The sequence below is a fragment of the Mustelus asterias genome, chromosome 12, assembly GCF_964213995.1.
Source record: "Mustelus asterias chromosome 12, sMusAst1.hap1.1, whole genome shotgun sequence".
NCBI lineage: Eukaryota > Metazoa > Chordata > Chondrichthyes > Carcharhiniformes > Triakidae > Mustelus > Mustelus asterias.
Genome location: NC_135812.1, coordinates 17,404,354 through 17,428,156, shown reverse-complemented (window position 1 = coordinate 17,428,156; position 23,803 = coordinate 17,404,354). Strand labels below are relative to the sequence as shown.

At 40.4% G+C, this 23,803-nt stretch overlaps 1 protein-coding gene across 1 annotated transcript in view; it reads right to left on the bottom strand.

Moving 5' to 3' along the window:
• The window catches only part of nufip2 (nuclear FMR1 interacting protein 2), a 33,069-nt gene extending 9,951 nt beyond the window's left edge, over nt 1-23,118 (bottom strand). Inside the window, exons 1-2 of the mRNA XM_078224837.1 lie at nt 22,897-23,118; nt 11,251-12,960 (exon numbers count right to left, since the gene is read on the bottom strand). Of these exons, the coding sequence (XP_078080963.1) occupies nt 11,251-12,960; nt 22,897-23,065 (1,879 nt within the window). The 5' untranslated portion in view covers nt 23,066-23,118. The remainder of the gene's footprint in view (nt 1-11,250; nt 12,961-22,896) is intronic.
• Nucleotides 23,119-23,803: the final 685 nt, after the last annotated feature.

The window sequence follows — 23,803 nt, the reverse complement described above, 5'->3', positions numbered from 1 at the left end:
CCACATATATTTTATGTAGTTTAGCCAAGAGTTGCTGAACCATGAAAGACTCATGCTTGAGGCTTGGTCTTCAAGTTAGCCAATTTAAGCTAGGATGACCAAAAGGGTGTTGCACTTGTCCTATGTTAAAGAGGGGAACAATATGCCACAAGTCTGCTCCTATTTACTCTCACACAGGGGAAATGCTGGAAAATGTCAGCAGGTCTGGCAGCATTGGTGGAGAGAGAATAGAGCCAATGTTTTGAGTCTGGATGGCCCTTTGTCATAGCCAAAGGGTCACCCAGACTCGAAACGTTGGCTCTATTCCCTCTCCACAGGTTTTTAAAAAAAAAAGTTAAAGTTTATTTATTAGTCACAAGTAAGGCTTACATTAATGCAATGAAGTTACTGTGAAATTCCCCTAGTCGCCACATTCTAGCACCTGTTCGGGTCAATGCACCTAACCAACATGTCTTTCAGACTGTGGGAGGAAACCGGAGCACCTGGGAGAAAACCCATGCAGGCATGGGGAGAACGTGCAAACTCCACACAGACAGACAGTGACCGAAGCCAGGAATCAAACCTGGGTCCCTGGCGCTGAGGGGCAGCAGTGCTAACCACTGGGCCATGTTGCCAGTGCTGCTGAGATTTTCCTGCATTTTCCTTTTTTGTTTCAGATTCCAGCATCCGCAGTATTTTGCTTTTATGCTCTTATTTACTAGTGATCCAAGACAGAATTACGCACGCAGATTATGATACCGTCTGACCAAACTGTCTGCAGCAACTCATTGTAAAGGGTCACAATTGCTATTTGGCTGTGGGCACCCAAAGTGAAACATCTCAGCAAGTAGTTAGTATTTTCAGGGAAGTGAAAAAGAAAAATGTAGTGATATTTTCTTGTATATAAAAGACCAAATCTTCCAAACCAATGTCTAGACCTGTCAAATGATCCACATTCAAACAGAATATGCATCATTTAGCACACAGTATTAAAACTACTTAGACCAATTTTCAGGAATAGCTTGCATATTTAGATCATAAGGACATTAGTGGTCAAATTCAGCTGTTCAACAGCTACCCTGTTCAGAAATGAAATACAATGGCAAGAAAATGTCCACGAGGAATACATATGTAGAACCTCTTCAAAAACGTAAAGGGCATTAGCTGCTTGGTCAGAGAGCTGTGGTGCTTTAGTGTTATATGCATTGTTTGGCATATAACTAAGTAAACAGAAGAAAGATTCTTGGTTTATTTTTAGGTTTGTACTGAGCTAACAGATGATGTCAGATGCAGCAGTAGATTGAGCCTCAGCACAGTGACATGAAAAAGAGATCTGCCTATCGGGACCCAACTTGTGGGCCGCGAAGACTGCCAAAGTGTGCCATGAAAAAAGATTTTAAAATTATTCAAAATTTACACAATGGCTTCCGCTCTGTGGTTGGCAGCTCTAAGACCTGACGAATCTTGGGCCTCCCACCCACGTGCCGGCTGGGAAAGAGGTGCATTTGCGTGGTTTAGATTTTTTAATGTTGGTCAGGCCCATGCGTATGACCAACAGGATTTGGAACAGAAGACAAAGATCCCATGCACCTGCACAAAAAGCAAAAACTCAAAAAGGGTGCAAAAACCCTGGGAAAACAAAGAAACTGGGAGAGGTTAAAAAAAAAACAGGCAGGAGGACAGAGAATAAAAACAAAGTTCCCAGTAAGGGAAGAAGATGAGAAAATAGGTGTACTTCAAACATTTATTAGAGTATAGATGTACACCATATAAAAGGTTGGGAACCAGTGATCTACACAATGTAATGTCCAATTATTAACAATGTGTACAATAAGCCCATAAAGTTGTACTAAAAGTGCCCATATCCTAACCCACTAAACTCACTCATCACTCCTGCCTTCAGACAACATTGGCCTGTTTATCCATACACTTCAAAAAATCCTAACCCAAGCGACTCTGGCCCCACCGTCTCCAACGTCCTATGGCCCAACTATCCCTCACATCAAACCATGTGCATACCCACTACCTTCACCCCATCATTGGTAGCTGTGTCTTCATCTGCCACATTCCCTCTGTAAACCCACCACCTTCACCTAACATTCTGTCCTTTGCCAATAGTTTTCTCTGTCTATTGTGCAACGCTTTGGAATATTTCTCCAAGTTAAAAAAGGTACCATGCAAATTCAATAGTTGTTGGAACCATGGATATGTGGACCCCTTGGGTACCTCATACAGGAGGCTATATTCCTTGAGAACACAAGACAGTAACCATCAGCAATCTATCCACTGTAGCTAGTATAAGCTGAACCATCTTGTCACCATCCAGCAACCACAAATGCAGGCTTTGCAGCAAGGATGATTGGATATTGATCAAAAGCAGAGGTCCTGGTTGTCTATCCAACCAAATATTAATGGGATACAATTTTCACTAAATTAAGACAATACAACCATGGCTACAAAACACTTATGTCTAGCAAAATTAGTTACACCAACTATTAGTTTTAAGATTTTATAGTGAAGACATCAGAAGGATATTAAAAAACATCAAGTTCTGAATGCAGCTGGTACATCTTAATTTTAATTGGAAGCATTTGACTTCTAAAAGTAAACTTTTCTGAGCCAAGTTAAAACTATTTTTGGAGCTGAACCAATTGGGTGAAGACTGGAGAAACAATTTCAAGCATGACTAAAATAACTAATTAAGCACATACCATTTGCCAGCCCTTCTCTGCCTTTGCAAATGAGTCCCCAAGAGTGCTGCCACATCAACTTGCCCCATTTGCTTAAGAGTACAAACATAGCACTGGCCTTTCAGTACACTCTTGCCATAACTCATAAGTGCTCTGGAAAATTAAGCCAGGATAAGCCTATCTTTAGTGTTTCTACCATCCCTCGCAAGGGGCTGCACTCTACAAGTTTAAGCTTATTTATCAGTGTCGCAAGTAGGCTTACATTAATACTGCAATGAAGTTACTGTGAAAATCCTCTAGTCGCCACTCTGTTCAGGTACACTGAGGGAGAATTTAGCATGACCAATGCACCTAACCAGCATGCCTTTCAGACCGTGGGAGGAAACCCATGCAGACAAGGGGGGAACTCCAGTGACCCAAGCTGGGAATCGAATTCAGGTTCCTGGCACTGTGAGGCAGCAGTGCTAACCACTATGCCACTGTACAAGATCACTGATACAGGGCTAGCAAGGGAGCTCCAAATGCCAAAGGTTCTCTTGACCGCCCTGGAAAAGGCACAGAATGAAAATGTACACTTGTAGGGGGCATGTGGGCCCCATTCCAAGACCAGGTTCAGGGCCCAAAGCCTTGAAGGTTAGGCAACTTGTTAGACATGGACCACTTTCAAAGAAGAGTGCCCAACATTTCAGTGCAATTTATGCCTGTTTCACCACTAGTGACATGGGTGTAAGAAAATGACACCATCTCTCTCTTGATCCTGTGAGAAATGGTAAACTCCGAAGTATTTGGTTCCAGAGTTTTCAACTAATGTCACAGTTTCTGGAGCATGCATGGAAGGTGTATTGGTGTTCTTGGTTGCTGCAAGCATCAAAATTCAAAAGCATCTTTGAAATTTTCACCAATGCACTCTACTTCGATGTAATCTATTGATACACATACACAAATTCAATTCATCCAAATGGCTCAAAGACCACAGCCTGAAATTTACAAGCGCCCAGTAAACTGCAAATCTTTCAAATTGACTGGCCTCTGGACTATTAAGACTACTTCTCCACAACGATTATCTTAATTCTGGTCAACAGCTAAACATTACAAACATATTCCAGAATGATTTGAGCAACCAACCAGAGGAAAAAAGGATTCCCATCTTTACCTTGCAAATTACACATTCTTCCCATCAATTGTCAGACGTCACACTCCATATTACTTGCACATGAACCTTTGCAGCACACTCGCAACTAATGGCCCAAGCATCGTACTCATAAAACAAAGCACAACTAAATGGTATCTTTAGTATTAAGATGTGTTAAATCCACTAACTTCCTGCCTTTGATATTTTGGATACTTTTGCCCTCTTCCTTCACTGAAAATCTGTGCAAAGAATTTAATAAATCCACCATTTTCTTATCTATTATTGCCTCTATTGATCCCCGAGACCCACATTTCCTTTACCATTTGCTTACTTATCCCTTGCAAACTTATGTATATTGTTTCTTATACCTATTATTGGCATTTATTAGTTGCTTTTTATTTCTGAAGCTGAATATGGGGTGAGCAGAAGTAATTTATGTACCAAAAACAATTTTCTGGGATTAAGTCTTGTAAAATCTTCAAATTCTTTCAGTAGGGGTGTGAAATTCTCAGTTCATTCTTGTGGAAGCATTATCACTGACTCTCAATGAGCAACACCAAGTGGTATATACTAAAATATTCCAATGTGCGCTTCAGAAAGCCAAAAAAGCAATTTTATTGCTTTTATATGAGGCAGAAGAATTACAAGCAAACTATCAACTTTTAGAAACATTAGCAGCTGCTCTCCAATTAATCTCAAAGTATTTATTATTGCTATTTACATTTCTTTGCTACAAAACATTGAGCAGACCTTGAAAGGCCAAGTTGGATCAAACATAGCTCTATTGTAGAAGTTTGATTGCTTTCTCTTTACAGGTGGTCAGATAACAAGTTGTTCCTGGCCAACTCAAGAATAAGTTTCATCACATGGGGAAAGATAAAGTGCCCAGAAATGGGATGGGAGCAGGGAAATGGGCATGGGGAGAAGAGGATTGGGTTAAAGACCACTGCAGATAAAAGATAGGTTTCACATATTACAGAAATCATGCAGAGACAAGAGCCTTCAACTGTGAATATGAAGATCTCTACTTGGTTTAAATTAGCTGTGCAAAATTTCGTTGAAAGCTTCACACTGAACATTACAGTCACCCCAACACCACTGCCTAAAATAGAAAAACACTATTGGAGGAACAGACAGCTTCCAATATAGCTTATGGATGAATACATCATACAGGTGTGCAACAGCATGGTGGCACAGCGGTTAGCACTGCTGTCTCAACACCAGGGACCTGGGTTAGATTCCTGAGTGGGTGACTGTGTGGAGTCAGCACGTTCTTCCCGTGTCTGCGTGGGTTCCCTCCCACTATCCGAAAGACATGATTAGATGCACTGGCCATGTTAAATACTCCCTCAGTGTACCTGAACAGGCGCCGGAGTGGGGCGACTCGGGGGATTTTCACAGCAACTTCACTGCAGTGTTTATGCAAGTCTACTTGTGACATTAATAAATAAACTTAAACTAAAAACTGAACTCAGGTTTATTCACAAGAGGTAATAACCATCTTCAAAACAGCATAAAAATTATTGTGGTTTTTTTTTCTGTTTAATGCAAGTTATGATCAAACCTCGACTTCAATTGGTTCATTTTCTTTAAGATAATCATAACAGTTTCACATTTCAATAATAAATCAAAGATACCCAATTATAAATCGGGCTGTCGAAGGCTCTAGAAACTCCTGCAACAAAGCATTAACTGACATTTGCTGTTCTAACAATTCAGAAAACAAATCAGTATTATGCACCTCTCTGATATATTACTCGATTTCCAGTGCCTGTATTGCTGATAAGTTGGAATCTGTAGTTTTGTAATGATCTGATCATAGCCATATATCATGCAATGTATTGTCCTACTACACTGATATGCCCAATTAAGACAAGGTCTCACTCCTGTAAATATACAAATCCAAAATCAAAGTGACAATTTTTCATCCCACAAGGTAATAAACATACATGACAATTCGTTAGCATCCTTTGGAAGTGGATAGTCTAAGATAGCACGGCTAATTCTTCAGATTTAAATCAGTAATTCTACCACCTGCACTACTCAACTACATGCTGGAAATTAAACGGTCTACAAGACAGCAAATGGTTTCAAAATAAACTGAATCTAACCATTCTTCAAAATTAAACTGATGTAAAATGCAGGCAACTCTGTCTGAAACAAACTCACCAAGTAGCCCCTATGGGGTACCAAAAAAACCAATAAGGATGTGAAGGTCGTGCCTGTAGGAGGCACCAGAAGCACATGCACTTGAAATGCGGATTAACGTGAGGATGCTCACATTTCAAATTTTTGACCACAAGCGATCAAACTAAGCACTTGTCAATCAAAAAAAATAATTTGCGCACAAAGCCTTGCTTCCAAATGAAATGTTTCTTCAGGAAATTGCAACATGTTTCTTTCCGCATGATGCTTTATACTTGTTGAAAACCTCTATTTATTCTACCAAGGGATACTTCTATGCATTCGATGGAAAAATGTTTAGTATGAAATACCATGCCAAGGTTTATGTAAATCATACCTTGTTAAAAGTCATTTGAATTTAGTTTACTTCCCTCTTTCCTGATTTGATAAGATTGATGTTCCCCAGCTTGGAGAATCCCAGTTTGCATCTAGGACCAAAAAGGAGGCTCATCACTAATGTCAGCTAAACAGCACCTGACTGAAAGTGGGGCTCTGTGGCAGGTGGGAAAATACATTGAAGATCCTAACATCTCTCTCTCTCCTCCTCCACCACCACCCCTCCCCCACCCTCTGACAGGGGAGGAAGAACTGGGTGCTCAAAGCATTTTACCTGCACCAACCGAACTCCATTAACATTTTATAATGATTCAAACACTCTGCTGCAGTTGGACACCACCCCCCCACCCCCCCAACCAATAAAGACATTCCCTTTTTGTCCCACTCACTTTCACAGGATACCTGAATACAGTTCTATTGCAACCTGCGACTATGCTAGTAACGGAGAGCAATTTGTGGTGCCATGGATGGTCATTTTAAAATCTCCATCAAAATTACCATTGCTAACATTTTATTGCAGAAATAAAATTTCAAAAAAAAATCCCTCAGCAACAAAATCAATAGTTACCCTGCCTGCAAGATATTAACACTTGAAAGCTGTTTATCATCCCTTTGCAGACCATTTGCTATTACATTTTTCTTCACTTGGGACAGTCAAATGACAAAGAGCAGAGTTAGTGCAGCTAGTGACCAGGAACCAATTAAGTCGATTTTCTCTCTTCCCTTGCATCTCCCCATACCCAGTAAACCATTCATTTGAATACCATAAACACTAAGGGCACATGGCTCAAAACTGACTTCACTGAGTTGAACTTGGAATTATTTTATTCTGGTAACAGTGAGTATAATTTTATTTGCAACTTGCAATTTTATTTCCCCTTGAAATCATTTTGATTTATTGCCATTCAGGATTATTCCCCACTTTCTCATTTTAATACGTGAACTCACTGCATTCCATTACAACAAACACAATGGCTTTGAAGAGCTCAACTTTAATTATCTAACATAACCAATGCAAGCTGCATAAATTTGGTGTTGCTCAACAGCAGGGGCAGATCAAGATTGGATTAGTATTTGCCAACTGGAATTGGCATATATAGATGGACTTACCATCCTGGCATTTGCAGTACTGGGATGGTCACAGCAGTCTACCCAATCAATTTAAAGATTTGGTAATTAAAGCTGCTAACCAAGATCTGTTTGGAAGGAATTCTGACACCTATATATAGAAAAAAAAATTAACACTTCATCCCCCCACACAATCTTCCCCTTAATAAAGCTTCCTAGTCCAGCTATACCTGCCATCTGTTACTCTGCTCAAACCATTGCAATGGTAGTTTGACCCCTCATCATAAATCACACCTTGGTCTCTCTTCTGGAAAATTCCCCTTTCAGCATCTCATCTTGTTCCACAATTGACACAACATTGTTCTTCTGTACTAGCCACCAAATATCCCCTCTGATTGCTTCCCTTTGTACCAAGTGACTTTTCATCCTCAGTGACAAATACTATTATTCTTTCCTGCCCTATTTCCTTGCTATACGTCTCATCAGCAAACAACTGAGTCATTCACGCTTAAATGTGGCTAAACCGAAACATCCCACTTTCCAAAGGGCATGCAGGGAGACACAGAAAACAAGCAGCTTTTCTTCACCATCTTCCCCCTCGCTAGAACTCTAAATTTGCATCCTTTTCTAGTTTCTCAGAGTTCATCTTGATGGGACCCACTGCTCGCTCTTAGACTTTATTCACATGAAATTATTTGACCACTCAGAGTCCCTTCCTGGATCCGATATTACCTACTACAACACTCCTTTAAATTTGTCAAACCTCCCAAAAGAAAAACTAAAAACTATTTGCAAACTACCACACCAGCTCCAACGTTCCATACCTCTCCAAAATTAAACATCTTAGTCACTTCCCAAATCCGCGCCCACTTTTAGCTGAAATTTGTTTCCCTCCAAATAGGTTTCTATCCATTGTAGTACTGAGCCGACAGAGACAATGATACACACAAGGATATGAGTTAGGATCAGGAGTAGGCCATTCAGCCCCTCAAGATCATGGCTGATCTGATGGTGACTTCAACTCTATTTTTCTATCTACTCCCATACCCTTTGACTCCCTTGTCAATCAAGAATTTAACTCAGCTTTAAAAATATTCAATAACTGCCTTCACTGCTCTCTGGGGAAGAGAATGCCCAGACTACAGAGACCAATAGCCCTCTAGAGAGAAATAAAATCTCATCTACATCTCAAATGGGAGGCCCTTGAGAGTTCTAGTCTCTCAAAAGGAAACATTCTCCCTGCATCCATTATATAAAGTCCCCTCAAAATCTCATCTCATATGTTTCAATAAGATCACCTCAAACTTCTAAACTCCAGTGGATACAGGCCCAACCTATCCTCAATGACGAGCTTTCCTTCCTCGAGTTATATCCAACATTTGAACATGGTTGACACCTTGGTCAGCAGCTGGGTGGGGCTACATTGGTCTCGTTTCATTCTTATCTTGCCTGTTGTAGCTAGAGAACCAATCTCCCTTCCTGCTCCCACTTTACCACTGGGTATCGCCCAAGGATCTATGCTTGACACCACCCCCCCCAACCAATCTTCATGCTGCCCCTTGGTGACATCCAAAATAATGGTGCCAATTTCCATGTGCATGTTGATATCAGGCTCTACCTCTCCTCCACCGCTCGAGCCCTCACCTGTTTCTAAATGGTCTGATCGTCCAACATTCATTAATGGATGAGCAGAAATTTCCTCTGATTAAATACTGGGAAGACTGCATGTCTTCAGTCCTTGACAAAAAACTGTTCCATTGACACTGACATCTTGTCCACAACCTTGGTGTTACATTTGACTGAAATAAGCTTCCCAACACACATCTCCACCAAGACTGCCTATTTCCATCTCCATATCATCTAACACCATCCTTACCCCAGTTTATTTGTTGCTGAAATGCTCATGCATGGCTTTGTTAGCCTTTAGATTAGATTATTTCAATGCACTTCTGTTTGGCCTCCCACTTTTGGCGCAGACTTGAGATCATTGAAAACTCTGTTCCCTGTGTCCTAACACACAACAACATTGATCCCTGGTCAATCTGTCTTGAATTTAAAATTCTTACCCTCGTTTCCAAATTCCTCCATCGCTTTGGCCCTCCATATCTCTAATTTCTTTCAACCTTACAGTCCCTCCAGATTACTGCACTCTGGCCTGAGCGTTCCCAAATGTAATCATGTTGCCATTGAAGGCTGTGCCATCAGGTATCTGGGCCCCAAGCTCTCGAATTTGCTCCCTATACCGTACCACTTCTCTTTCCTCTTTTAAGCGGCACATTAAACCCCATTTCTGACCAAACTTGTGTGATGTCTCATGTGACTGTCAAGCATGGTTGCCAACACCCTTAGTCTCAAGCACAAAACTTATCAAAGTACGATATATTACGATGCTATTTTGGCAAATATACCACCTCACATTGTACCAAAGTACAGCTCAAGGTGAATTCAGATTAATTCCCTGAACTGCAAACTTCAGCTAGGAGGGTTATAATGGCATCATATTTATATCTTAGGGTCCTGAGGTCAAGCACAGGGAGTGGGGGCACAAAGGCAAAAATGAAAACCTTAGCCAGGAATTCTGCTTTTCATCTGCACTCATTTCCAGCCACGCAATGTGAAGAACATGATCAGGCTCAAGTGTGAAGACCCCACGCAGCAAAAACTGGTTTGCACTTTAGACTAATGGAACAATGATCACTAATAGAATGCTGCCAGAAACAAAATACATGGCTGGTGCCATACCATAGGTATCTTGCAGTAGAAAGATTTATACAACTATCTTCATCAGGCAAGATCACATTCAGTTACAAAAGTCTTTCATCCAATCCCTCTAAATTTCCCAGATATTTGCTCTAGACTCATGTTTTAGAATACAATTTTTGGAACAGACAAAACTATTGTCACTTCATGAAACCCATTTCTAAAATAGGTTTCATACGGCTTTGTTTCAAGGTAGCATAGATCTACACCACGCTTTTGCAGTGCTGGATGTGTAACTGCTCTAATTTCAAAATGAAAGTGAAGGTCTACTGAAAGTTTGAAGCAAATCAAGGCTGAAGAGCAGGCCTGAAGAAAAATACTTGTATCGTGCCCTTGTACACATAACATATTAGCTTTAATGTTAAAAAATAAAGATAAAGCCAAATCAATTCAGAGCAAACCAGAATTTAAATGGTGGAAGAGGGTAGGATAAAATAGTGGTTATGCTACTGGACTAGCAATCCAGAGACACTAGTTCAAATCACATTATAACTGGGAAATTTATATTCAGGCAATTAAAATCTGGAATAAAAAGATAGTTTCATAATCTCAGAAATGGTGACTGTCAAAAAAAACCATCTGGTTCACTAATGTCTTTCAGGGAAGGAAATCTGTCATCTTTACTCAGTCTGGGTAATTATGTAACTGCAGGCCCACAACACCGAGTGAAGTGCTCTCTGGAATAGACTAGTAGGTCTCAGTCGAATTCACGAAGGCAACTACTACCAACTTCATATAGATATAAATCCCTGTGCATATGTTAGGTTTAACAATGTTAACAATAGTTGAGCTAAAACCCAATTAATTCAAAGCAAACCACAATTACAAGATTGGAAAAAGTGTCTTCTACCCTATTTTATACCAGGACCATGACAACTCTATGTGCAATTCGACTGAAGTCAAACCCAATCTCATTGCAAACTCTTAGCCACGTGCCAAAAAGTTGAAACCCATATTGAATAAGGATAACCCCTGGATACTAAGAAAGGGTGTGTGAAATCCATTAGGAAAAATCCATTATCAATGCTATGAGATCCTTAGAAAGCAGCTGCCCTGTGACATCCAATTTTCATTTCTGTGCAAGCTCCATTGAAATATTACCTTTAGTGTGATACATAACAGCAGATTTCAAGTCAAATGACCCAAAGCTGTCTTTTCTGTCAAAGCCTCTGTGGTACCTTGGGTGTTCTTTGGCTGATGGCACCAAAGCATTGGTAGAAGAGGCGTGATGTGGTGTTTCATTCCCAAAGTCTTTTGGGACAAAAACTATTGCACTTTGGCTTGTAGCAGCCATCTTTTGCAGTTCACTAACATGTGGTTCCATAGGCGAGGCCATGCCCTCAGCAGAAACACCAACAGCCACTGTGGCAGTCTTCATGACACTGCTGAGAACCTGAGGGCTAGTCCGTTTGTCTAATTCATAAGCCTTTGGAAACACAGGAATTTCAGATCCTGATGACAGCAGTTCAGCACCCTGTGAAACCAAAGTGGCAGCACATTCAGCCTGAAACGTCACCTCCAGAGGTGGGTTGTCCATAGATCTCGCCGTGACTAACTCAGGTCCAGCACTTGGCTCATTTATAAAAGATAATCCCCATTGGTTCTGGAAAATATCCCCCAGATTTTGTTGAGTTGACTGTGATGGCAGCTCCACCTGCGTTGTGCTAGGAAGCACAGATTGCATATTTGAAGGGTAGAAAAAGAGACCCTGCTTTCTTTGTTCCACGGCCACTGGGTCTGTGCCATCAGGGGACACTGAGGTCTCACTCCCAGATGAGGCAGGCACTACAGTATTAGCAGCAGTAACTGTCTGGACTCCTGAAACACCAATATGCCCATCAGTCACTCCTGAAGCCAAACCATTGGAAAAGCTAGATGAGGTGACAGCTTTCACAGCAGACATAGGAACCTGTGACAAACGACCTGAAGCTTGTGCCTGAGTGTCCACAGCCAGTGACTGATTTGAGGGCGATTTGTTGAGGTTCTCTTTAACTTTACTTGCATAACTAATCTTGGGAACAATTTTTGCACTACTGTTGTCCACTGGAAAGACTGGAGGCGGTTTAAAGAGTGTCCAAGAGTCTTCTTTTGAAGTTACAGATGCTGCCTTTGATTTGGGTCGGTCTTCATACTTTTTACCAGTAAGTTTCCCATCAGAGTTTTTTCGCTGGGTTTCACCAGTTCCAACTTTCCCACGGGCTCCAGCTGGACTAACTGTTGTAAGTTCATACCTACCACTAGGCTTAACATTTTCTAGACGATTTGCCTTCTGCTCCGGTACCTCAAGTTTGGCATTCTCAAGATCCGATTTTGGGACGAGTGGATTCCCCTCGTGCTGCATGATTTTGTCTTGAAACAAATTTAAGTTCTCAACACCTTTGTCGCTATTCCTCCTGCCCTTGCGTTTTTTCGGTGTGGTGTAACCACTTTCAGATCCGCTACCATCATTGTCAGCTGAATTCTTGACAGAAAATCCATTCGTAATGTACCCAGAGCTGCTAGTTATAATACCATTGAGAAATGTCAATGCCTCCTTTTTCTCAATTGATCTGCTATCCCTAGATTTATTCTCAAAGACTTTGTCATTCTTTTTGTCCATACTGTTCTTTTGATTATAATTCTTTGTTTTACTACCCACTCTGTTATGTGCAATAGTTTTTGTTGTGTGCCTGGGATTGAAATTAGTGTCTAAAAATTGCTTCCTGCCATTAGTTGCGCTGGAAGAAATCAAATCTACATCTTCAGTTTCCTGGCTTGCTGCAAATTCAAGCTCGTCTTCTGATCCAGCATCACCATTTAATTCTTCGAAACCTAAAAAGAGACAAAGGTAAAATCTTAATTACATTTCCAAAATAAAGTAACTTTGTTGGGATTGCAGATTCTCTATCATATCAAGCATACTATGCAATCAATTGAATTAAAATATAGTGGTACATGAGTTGACTTCTGACAATAGCATTTCTACACAGTACCCAAGAGTACCAGGAGAGACCCACATGGTACACAAGGAGGAATTCTTCAATGAGTGCCATGATTCCATGAGGAACATGTACGCAGACAGAATATTACATAGGGGTGTTAATGAATTCCAAGCATTCTTTTGGCCTTAAACTTAACTAATGAATGAACACCTGGAGTTATGTACCATTTGAATTAAATCATGGTGTACAAACAAATTTATCCCACCAATACTCTGAATTGCTAGAACTTTTGTGCAAGTTTTGAGACATACAGAAATTAGACTGTGCTAGGGATTTGATTTCTCACACATCAGGTGCTAAATCCAATGTTGATCACAAGCAAGTGCCTGGCAGATAGAATCCCTACAGTGCAGGAGGAGGCCATTTGGCCTATCAAGTCTGCACCGATTCTCCAAAGGAGCATCTTACCCAGGCCCATCACCCCCCACATTTAGCATGGCTAATCCACCTAACCTAACCCGGATCATATAATCCCTACAGTGCAGAAGGAGCTCATTCGGCCCACCAACTCTGCACCGACCACAATCCCACCCAGGCCCTATTCCTGTAACCCCACATATTTACCTCGCTAATCTCGACACTAGCGTCAACTTAGCATGGCCAATCAACCTAACCCACGTATCTTTGGACTGTGGGAGGAAACTGGAGCACCCGGAGGAAACTCACGCAGACATGGGGAGAACGTGCAAACGCCACACAGACAGTGACCCGAGGCCGGAATTGAACCAGGGTCCCTGGTGCTGAGGCAGCAGTGTAACCACTGTCTCTGTGCCACCCACAAACCGGAAAGGAAAAACAAAAAATAACAAGTGTCAATCGCCATAGGCCTACTCCTAACAAATAATTGAGTGTGTCTTAGCACAAGATTGTCTGCCATTCAGGAGAATTCCAAAACAGCAAAAAAGGGTCTAAAAGATGAATAATTCTATTGATGATAAACTTCAACAGGATACTCATTAATAGAATTCTAACTCAATATAAACAAAAAAAGTGAAAATTATCAAATAACTTGGCCCACAATATAGTCAACTATAGACAAGATTATAATCTAAGCAAAAGATTCAGCTTGAGAACTAACTGCTGGAATTTATGTTTTAAGCATATGTGATGAGAAATCAAACACCAATTACTGCAGGATGGGAATCAAAATTGCTGGATGATACCCTATGGGTCTTGTTAAATTGGTAAAGTCTATATTATGGAAGAACCCTCCAGAAAGTTATAAAGCACAGGTAATTGGCTTTAGACCAAGCCACTGGTGAGCATATTCTACCACACTGACTTGTCACTCAAAACAGGGGGAAGATCAATAACCTAACATCCTCAAAAACTGGATGGACAGATTTTAACAATAGTGTTCACTCAGTATACAAATTGGGAAATACACATCTGTCGGAGGTGAGGAAGAGAGGGGGGGGGGGGGGGGGAGGAAAATGCATGCTAAATTTAGTAAGAGGAATATTAAAAGATAACATAATTGGTGGAGGATTGGCACAGCAGCAGCTCGTAATGTGCTTGTTTCGCAAATGCTTTAATATTTAAATGGAAAGTCTCTCGAGTTAAATCAAGAATTAAGTTCCCACTTAAATGTCTCAGTATTAGAGGAATGGGTTGCCCTACTGCAAAAGGTGCATTTCTCAAGATGTCAGAGGGACTTAAAAATCAGAGACTGCCCTGTCTTAGTCTTCTAAACTGACACTGCTGATTAGAGCAAGCCTAGCAATGACCAGAAATTGAATTGGACTAGCCATACAAATACTGTGGCTACAAGAGAAGGTCAGAGGTTCGGAATCCTACGGCATGTAACCCATCACCCAACTTCACAAAGCATGCCCATCTACAAGGTACACACCAGGAGAATTTACAAATACACCATTCCTTCCCTGTCAGTGGGTCAAAATCCTGGAACTCTCTTCCTAACAGCACTGTAGGTATACCTACACCACAAGGACTGCAGCAGTTCAAGGCAGTAGTTCATCACCAGTTTCTCAAGGACAACTAGGGATGGTCAATAAATGCTGGCCCATAAATGACTTTTAAAAATACATAGACAAGGAGAAAGAATTAGAATTAAGAGCCAGATCGGAGTTATAAAAGGAGATTTACTGTTTGAATATGACCATACTGGAGAAACAGACTAAGAGCTGATGGAAGCTGCCTTTATTTTTAACCCTTTATTAGCTTCAACATGGTCAACTTGGCTCAGAGATGGTAATGTTGCCCCTGAAGATTGGGGATTCAATAGGCACTTCATTGGGGCACTAAGCACAATCTAAGCTGATACTTCAGTGCAGTACTATCTGGCTATTGATCTCTTTTGTAATACCTTATTCACACAAAAAAAACTAAACTTTAGAAATAATTAATTATTAGTGAAGCATTTAGGTGCATATGAAGATGCAAGTGCATTATATAAACTGAAATCCTTTTCTCTATCTTTTCATTAAATGAGAACAGACTTAGTGGTGATTTAGCTGTCAAAACAGTAGCTGTCTCATCTCCTCAGTACACACAAATTTTAACAATAGAACACATTATAAAAATATGATTCAGTCTAGTAATAAAGAATATAGATCTTTCACACAATAGATTTTTTTAACCAGTCATACAAGTTTAAATCATGATGAGTTAACTGGACGATGCAGGTTAGTACACGATCCACTCATCTATGGGACCACACATTAACATAAAGTATTCTCTAATGGTTGCAATACTCCCATGTACAATGATTTTGGACAGTCTAATTGCAGTCCAAGTGCACACTCTACAATTGAGTAGCATTGCCCAAGCAGCCACCATCCAAGAACTGGTGCATAGGGGGGAAAAAAAAATATCAGCAGGGCAGCAAAGGATGTCTGCTCATTTTGGACCTAAAGGACACTGTCCTTCTATTCAAAACGTTCCAACTTCAGATGGAATAAAAATTTAAACTTTTACCCATGATAGCCTGCCATGTACAAAGTTTAGCAGCCATTGGTAAACTCTGATGCAGTATTTACAATCATTAATATTTTCCCACTGGCCATTAACAGATCCTCATTTCACACAGCAGCTTAGGAATGTGATGGATTTCTGAGTGATTGCTACAGACTCTCCAGGGAGTGGAGTACATAACGAAAAATGAATTCTTGAAAGATTGAGACACTAATAGCAAAGGTTTGGCCAGAATGTGTAATTTTCATTAATTTGTCCCTACTTAAAATTTGCTGTGTGCAAGTTAAGAGCATGTGAGAGGGTACATGTTGTGCCTCTCCGTCAAGCAGTTGATCAGGTACAGTGTGAACCAGTTGCTGAATAAAGCTCTCTCTCTAACATGTTAATGTGACTTCAAGGGGAAGGAAGGTCTGGCACAGTACTTATAATTTAAAGAACTCAATTTTTGTCATTTTTATTAATGACTTGGATGAGGGCGTGGAAGGATGGATTAGTAAATTTGCGTATGACACTAAAGTCAGTGGAGTTGTAGACAGTGCGGAGGGAAGTGGCAGGTTACAAAGGGACATAGATAAGCTGCAGAGCTGGGCTGAGAGGTGGCAAATGGAGTTTAATGCGGAAAAGTGTGAGGTGATTCACTTTGGAAGGAGTAACAGGAATACAGAGTACTGGGCTAATGGTAAGATACTTGGTAGTGTGGATGAACAGAGGGATCTGGGTGTCTATGTGCATAGATCCCTGAAAGTTGGCACCCAGGATGACAGGGTTGTTAAGGCAGCGTACGGTGCGTTAGCTTTTATTGGTAGAGGGATTGAGTTTCGGAGCCAGGAGGTCATGCTGCAACTGTACAAAACTCTGGTGCGGCCACATTTGGAGTATTGCGTACAGTTCTGGTCGCCGTATTATAGGAAAGATGTGGAAGTGTTGGGAAGGGTACAGAGGAGATTTACCAGGATGTTGCCTGGTATGGTGGGAAAATCGTATGAGGAAAGGCTGAGGGGCTTGAGGTTGTTTTCGTTAGAGAGAAGAAGGTTAAGAGGTGACTTAATAGAGGCATACAAGATGATCAGAGGATTAGATAGGGTGGATAGTGAGAGCCTTTTTCCTCGGATGGTGTTGGCTAGCACGAGGGGACATAGCTTTAAATTGAGGGGTGAAAGATATAGGACAGAGGTAGGTTCTTTACTCAGAGAGTAGTAAGGGCGTGGAATGCCCTGCCTGCAGCAGTGGTGGACTTGTCAACGTTGAGAGCGTTCAAGTGGTTATTGTGTAAACGTATGGATGATATTGGAATAGTGTAGATTAGAGGGGCTTTAGATTGGTACCACTGGTCGGCGCAACATCGAGGGCCGAAGGGCCTGTACTGTGCTGTAATGTTCTATGTTATGCATATACATTTAATGAAAACGTTTTTTTTGGTATAAAACAAACATTCAGCTTTTGCCTCAGAGAGCTGCCAAGTGAGTTGCCTTCTCCTTGTTGGACCAGGTCATTGGATGAACTGGAGTAGGTGACTCCATGAAAACAGTACTTGGATTTCTTTGGGTAGAAATATAAAATTTAAGAGCAGAAACTTAAAACTGATGAAAGTTTCATGATATTAATAGCTGAAGTTTACTGAGGTCAGCCGCTGATGCAGGACTGCACAACTCGATACCTGAAGATTCTCTGATGTTATAATATCAGAAGTGTGCAAATAAACTGATAAGCAATTTTACTGAAAATTAAATGACTAGTGTAATTATAGTGTAACACAGCTTATCCATGACCTCTGTTCTGAACAGCACAACTGTGGCAGTTTTCAAGAGAGTATTAGTGCTATAAAAACATTACAAGTACTTTTTTAAAATTTCACAATAAAGGTCAACAATGCTTCATTTTAGCTATTATTGATTAATTGGCATAACTAATAGTTCAAAGTTCAAAAATCTTTTGGGCAGACTTAATATAGTGAGGTCAATGCAATTTTTCTAATCCCAAATTAATCCATCATACTGTTCCACCATATGACTTTTAGCACAAGGAAATTAACCGATCACAAAACTTTTCAGAAGCAATAGACAGAATTGCTAATGCAAAGAACACAAATGGACAGTATTTTGCTAACCTACAATGAGGTGTTATTTTTCTTTTTACGAAGAATATCCAAATTGAGCCATAATAGACAAGTACACCAAAAGGTATTCAATTTTGTGAATGCTGTTTAAAAATCGTAATTTTCAAACAATTTACTCGTTTAATCTTTCATCAATAAACTTAGCAGACCTATGGTATATCAAAATAGAATGTACCATAAATGAATCACGAGTGCCTCAGAAAGGCAAGATTGGAAGTAACTTGTCAAAGATCATTTTTAAAAAGGAATTCAGCAATAGAAAATTAAACAAATATTAATATTGTATTTTTTAAAAATGCTGCGCTTTAGTGGTATATTTTTATAACAGAAAAGCTATTACTGCACTATAGGTGTTACTTCCAGCCAATTATAGAGTAAAATGATCAAACTTCAAGCTGAAGACATGAGAAACTTTTTTGGACCTGTTCACTGTCTTCAATGAAACTAGGAATTACATCTAATAAGATAACTCAAGAATCATTAGCTCGCCTTCTGTATTAAATATCTTGTAATTTACTCAACCTTTGATTTGGAATTACTGAAGTGAGCACAAAAAGTGAAACACAAATAAAGGGGTGGTTAATTTTGCTTCAACATAAACTAAGTCTCAATTGGATTAAAAGGAGAATCAAACAGGTACGTCAACATATAGTTTCTCCATATTATACGTAAAAGTTTTAGTTCTAGTTAAATCTTCCTTTATAGGTTGTACCACACAACGTCCAGATATCTGTCTTAATTAAGAACTTGTATTTAGATAGCACCTTTAACATAATTGTTTGACACCAAGCTACATAAAGTGACATTAGACCAGATGGCGAACAGCTTGGGCTGTTTGGAGAGACAGGACTTGAGGGTTTTTAAAAAGGAGAGGAAGAGAGATATTCAGGGAGAGGGTGGCACAGTGGTTAGCGCTGCTGCCTCAAAGCGCAGGGGACCAGGGTTCGATTCCCAGCTTGGGTCACTGTCTGTGCGGAGTCTGTACGCTCTCCCCGTGTCTGTGTGGGTTTCCTCCAGGTGCTCCAGTTTCCTTCCAGTCTGAAAAACATGGTTAGGTGCATTGGCCATGCTAAATTCTCCCTCAGTGTACCCAAACAGGCACAGGACTGTAACGACTAGGGGATTTTCACAGTAACTTCATTGCAGTGTTAATGTAAGCCTACCTGTGACACTATAAATAAACTTTAAATTCCAGAGCTCAAGACTTTGGCAGCTGAAGGTTTGATCATTAGGGCTGGGGCAATTACATTCAGGATGCCATTCCTGATCGTCTGAGGGCTTTGGGAGGTTACAGGGATGGAGATAGTCAAGCCCACAAATGTATTTTAACACCAAGGATGCAATTTAGAAGTGAAGCTTAATCAGCAGCCAGTGGTCAGCAAGACTGATGAGCAAGCAGGGTCTGGGCAAAGTTTTGGATCACCTCAAGTTCACAAACAATAGAACATGGGCAGCCAACAAGGAGTGCCTTGAAATAGTTATGTTGAGAAAGTAGGGTTTCAGCAGCAGATGGGCTTGGTGCAAAGCCCCTTTCAGATGCCTTGAGTAATTGTTCAGAAACTTTAAAGAAATCATGAAGAACCTGCCAATGCAAGTGAAAACCATACACCAAATTGGACACTGCAAGGAGGACCATACTGGATTCCACTCACCCAAGTCAGAGTTAGAGATCTGCAACTCTATTAGATGACCCATAAAGGAAATAATCAATAAAGTCACAATATGGAGAAACCCATAATGTTTTGATTCACTGGCAATTTGGCACTTAAACAGGATTAATGGTTACTATGCACCATGAAAATTATTTGGTATTAAAATACATTTTGTACTTTCAGCTCTACAAAATCTGTCTCAAGGGTATAAGTTCTACAACTGAATTCCACATTGCAACTGAACAGATCAGTCAAAGTACTGTGTGAAACAGCATCGACACCAGCCTATTCTTCATTCCAACTTTCACTACTGTTAATGGTAAAGTGAATGGCAATGCTTTAGGCAAAAATATTACCGCGTATTGAAAATTACTTTAACGGAAAGGGTGTTTCTTGAACAATTTAAAATTATGGATTTCAAATTTAGACCAATAGAATAAAGTCAGTATTGTCAGATTTGAAGTTTCATTCAGAGAAAATCTGGCAACAAGCTCCACTTAGAAGTTATCTTCGCCCATAAGTTAATTACAGTGGTGAAGAGATATCTAATTGAAACATGACTGAGTATTATCTAATGTGTCACGAAGCAATGGTGAGTACTAACAGTGACTCCTCACTCTAACACCAACTCCCCACTCTAACACCAACTCCCAGATCCCACAACTGTTGCTGGAATTCAAATTAAAAATCTGCAGCACCTTAATGCACACAGATTACCTTGAATGCAAATATAAAGTTCAAAAACAGTTAATTCATATTTGCTGGCATCCAGGCATTTGCAATGGCATGATAGAGGTTTAGAAGTATTTATCTAATATTATTGGGCACTCAACATTTCAGATATTTTTGTATGTCTATAATCATATTATACTGCTCACAAAATCTTAAATCCAGGGTGGCTATGAGAATTGTACATTACACATTGTTAAATGTAAGATTGAACCAAATACTCGGAGTTAAATTCAGTAAAGATATAAAAAAGCACCAAAAATATTTGAAATCGATCCCGAAATAATGGAAATCAAACAAGTCATATCAGGTTATTTCGTGAGTAATACGCATTTTGCCAGCCTTCTGCGCCTATGCTTTGGATCTTAAAAAAATGCGGTTAGACTCCACAAACGTCCCTGAAATATATTTTAAGATTAAGCCAAAATAAATGTTATCCTAAATGTTTAATGAAATATTCGCGATAATTCGAGTGTTTCAAGAAAAAAGTGTTCGATACTCCGGAGTGTAACCAACCCTCCCCGCCCTCGTTTAGACTTTCCCACGTTGCAAGCCGGGTCTGTGCCGCACACTGCACCTGCCAAATAGTGAGCCCCTTCACTCCCTGGCGATGAAAAACCAAAAATAACCTTAGAAAATCGCGAATATATATAAAATCCTTCAATCTTTGGGTGAGGGAGAGAAGGAGGAATTAATCAAGTGATATTGGTTTACGTTATGAAACCGTTTGCGAATTGGAAATTGGGAGGGGTGCAAAAGCACCCGAGACTATTCTAGAAGAGTGACAACATTCCAGGGTTGGGGCACCTCTTAAGACCAAATGTGACGTTAACAAAAATCTGGGAGAGAAAAGGCCTGCCCTGATGCCCTCTCCTCCTCAGTTACTGCAAATGTCCAGAATGGATTTTAGTTGCTCTAGGAAGGTGGAATAACGATTTAACAGAAAAGACATACAAAAAGAGCAATGTATCTTCCTTTGTAACTTTGCTTGGGACAGATGGTTGAGGCGGGGAAGGGAGTGTTGTTTGAAGAAAATTTACCATCCACTGTATGTGCTCAGAATGAATTTTAGTCACTCCAAGGTGGAGGAATGTCTTTTTTTTTACACAAAAAAAAGTAATGTACCTTCCTTGTCTGGGAGAGAGGGATTGAGGTGGGGAAGGGACAGTGTTGTTTGAAGGAAAATTTACCATCCCGTGTGTGTCCAGAATGGATTTTAGTTACTGCAAGGTGGTGGAATAATGATTTTTTTTAAAAACAGACAAAAAAAAGAGTAATGGACCCTCCTTGCCTGGGAGAGAGAGTGATTGAGGTGGAGGAAGGGAGAGAGAGTGTTATTTTAAAGAAAATTTACCACTGTATGTGTGTGTGTGTCCAGAATAGATTTTAGTCACTCCGAGGTGGAATAATGATTTATTTTTAAAAAGGCTAAAAAAAACAATGTACCTTCCTTGTCAGAGAGAGGGGGAGGGGGGAATTGAGGTGGGGAAGGGAGAGTGTTATTTGAAGGAAAAATTACCAGTGTGCGTCTGTCTAGAATAATTTGTCACTCCAAGACGATAGAGTAATGATTTTTTTTAAAAAACAGACTAAAAAAAAAGAATAATGTACCCTCCTTGTCTGGGAGAAAGAGATTGAGGTGGGGAAGAGTGTTATTTGAAGGAAAATTTACTAGTGTGTGTGTCCAGAATAATTTTAGAAGGTGGAATAATGATTTTTTTTAAAAACAAAAAAAAAGTAATGTACCTTCCTTGCCTGAGAAAGAGAGGGGGATTGAGGTGGGGGAAGGGAGAGAGAGAGAGTGTTGTCGGAAGAAAAATTTACCATCTACTGTATGTGTGAGAGAGAGAGTGTTGAGTGTGTGGCTGCTGGCTCCTCGAACATGGCGGACAGGAAATGGCAGCTGAAGAACATTCCAGTGAGCCGGCATCATCCCAGCCGGGCCGGCAGGATATAAAAAAAAACACACACCACCACCAGTAGCAGCACAGGCTGGGCGCCTGAGCGGCCGAAACAGGGAGGAGGAGGAGGAGAAAATGGCAAACTGCAGTGAGGGAAGTGTGAGAGAGGGGGGGGGGAAATCTCCACACGGCGACGCCGGCCTTCCGCCCGGGGAGGAGGGGGGGGGAATGGAGGCCTCGGGGCCTAGAGTTAGTGAAGCAACCAAGGTCACCAAGAAGCGCGGCGGCTGCACAAACCCAGCCCCCTCCCTCCTCCTCCTCCTCCTCTCTCCCCCCCACACCTCCCCCTCCCGACATCTTTCACTTCACCACCTCGCTCCAACGGGGGAAAAAAATATCTCTATCTACACATTCATTCCACCGAATGATCTCACCTGCTTTCTTCTTCTTTTTCTTCGTTTTCTGACCGTCTGAGACATCGCTCACTTTGGTGATCAGCTCGCCGCCGCCGGCCTGCCGCTGCCGTTGTTGCTGCTGCTGCTGCTGGGCGTCTCCATTGGTGAGGGGAGCGGAGGGCGGCTCGCGGCTGCACTTCTCCTCCATCGAACGCGCGCCGAGAGAGAGCCACCGAGACAGAGGCCCACAGTGCGCCTGCGCCGGCCGTTTACTCAACAGGCGGGCAGCTGATTCGACACTTCCACCTGGCCCGCCCACACACACACACACTACATGCAGCAGCACTCCAAAACGATCAGCAGATTCCACACAGACACATACCAATCCCTTCTCCCAATTCTAACAGAGAAACAATTATATATAGTCTATTTGTACATGTTTATATTTATGTATGTTTCTATATTTATGCTTTGATACATATATTCCTATATCTATCTATACAAACATATATTTTATGCATATATATAAAGTATATACATATATACAAATCTACATTATATATATTTTATCTATATGAATATGCATGAGATGAATGTATATCTACCTACGTATATTTTATATATATGCAAAAATGTATGTTTGTATAGATATATATGAATATATATATAAACATACATTATATATATTTTATATATGTATGTATATGCATAAAATGTATGTTTGTATAGCTATCTATATATTATATGTATGCATATCAAAATTTGCTTTGATATATATGTCCATAGATATACAAACATACATTGTATATATTATATATTTGTATATGCATAAAATGTATGTTTGTATAGATATATGAATATATGTATCACAGTTATGCTTTGATATATATATCCATAGATATACAAACATACATTATATCTTTATTGTATATGTGTATATGCATAA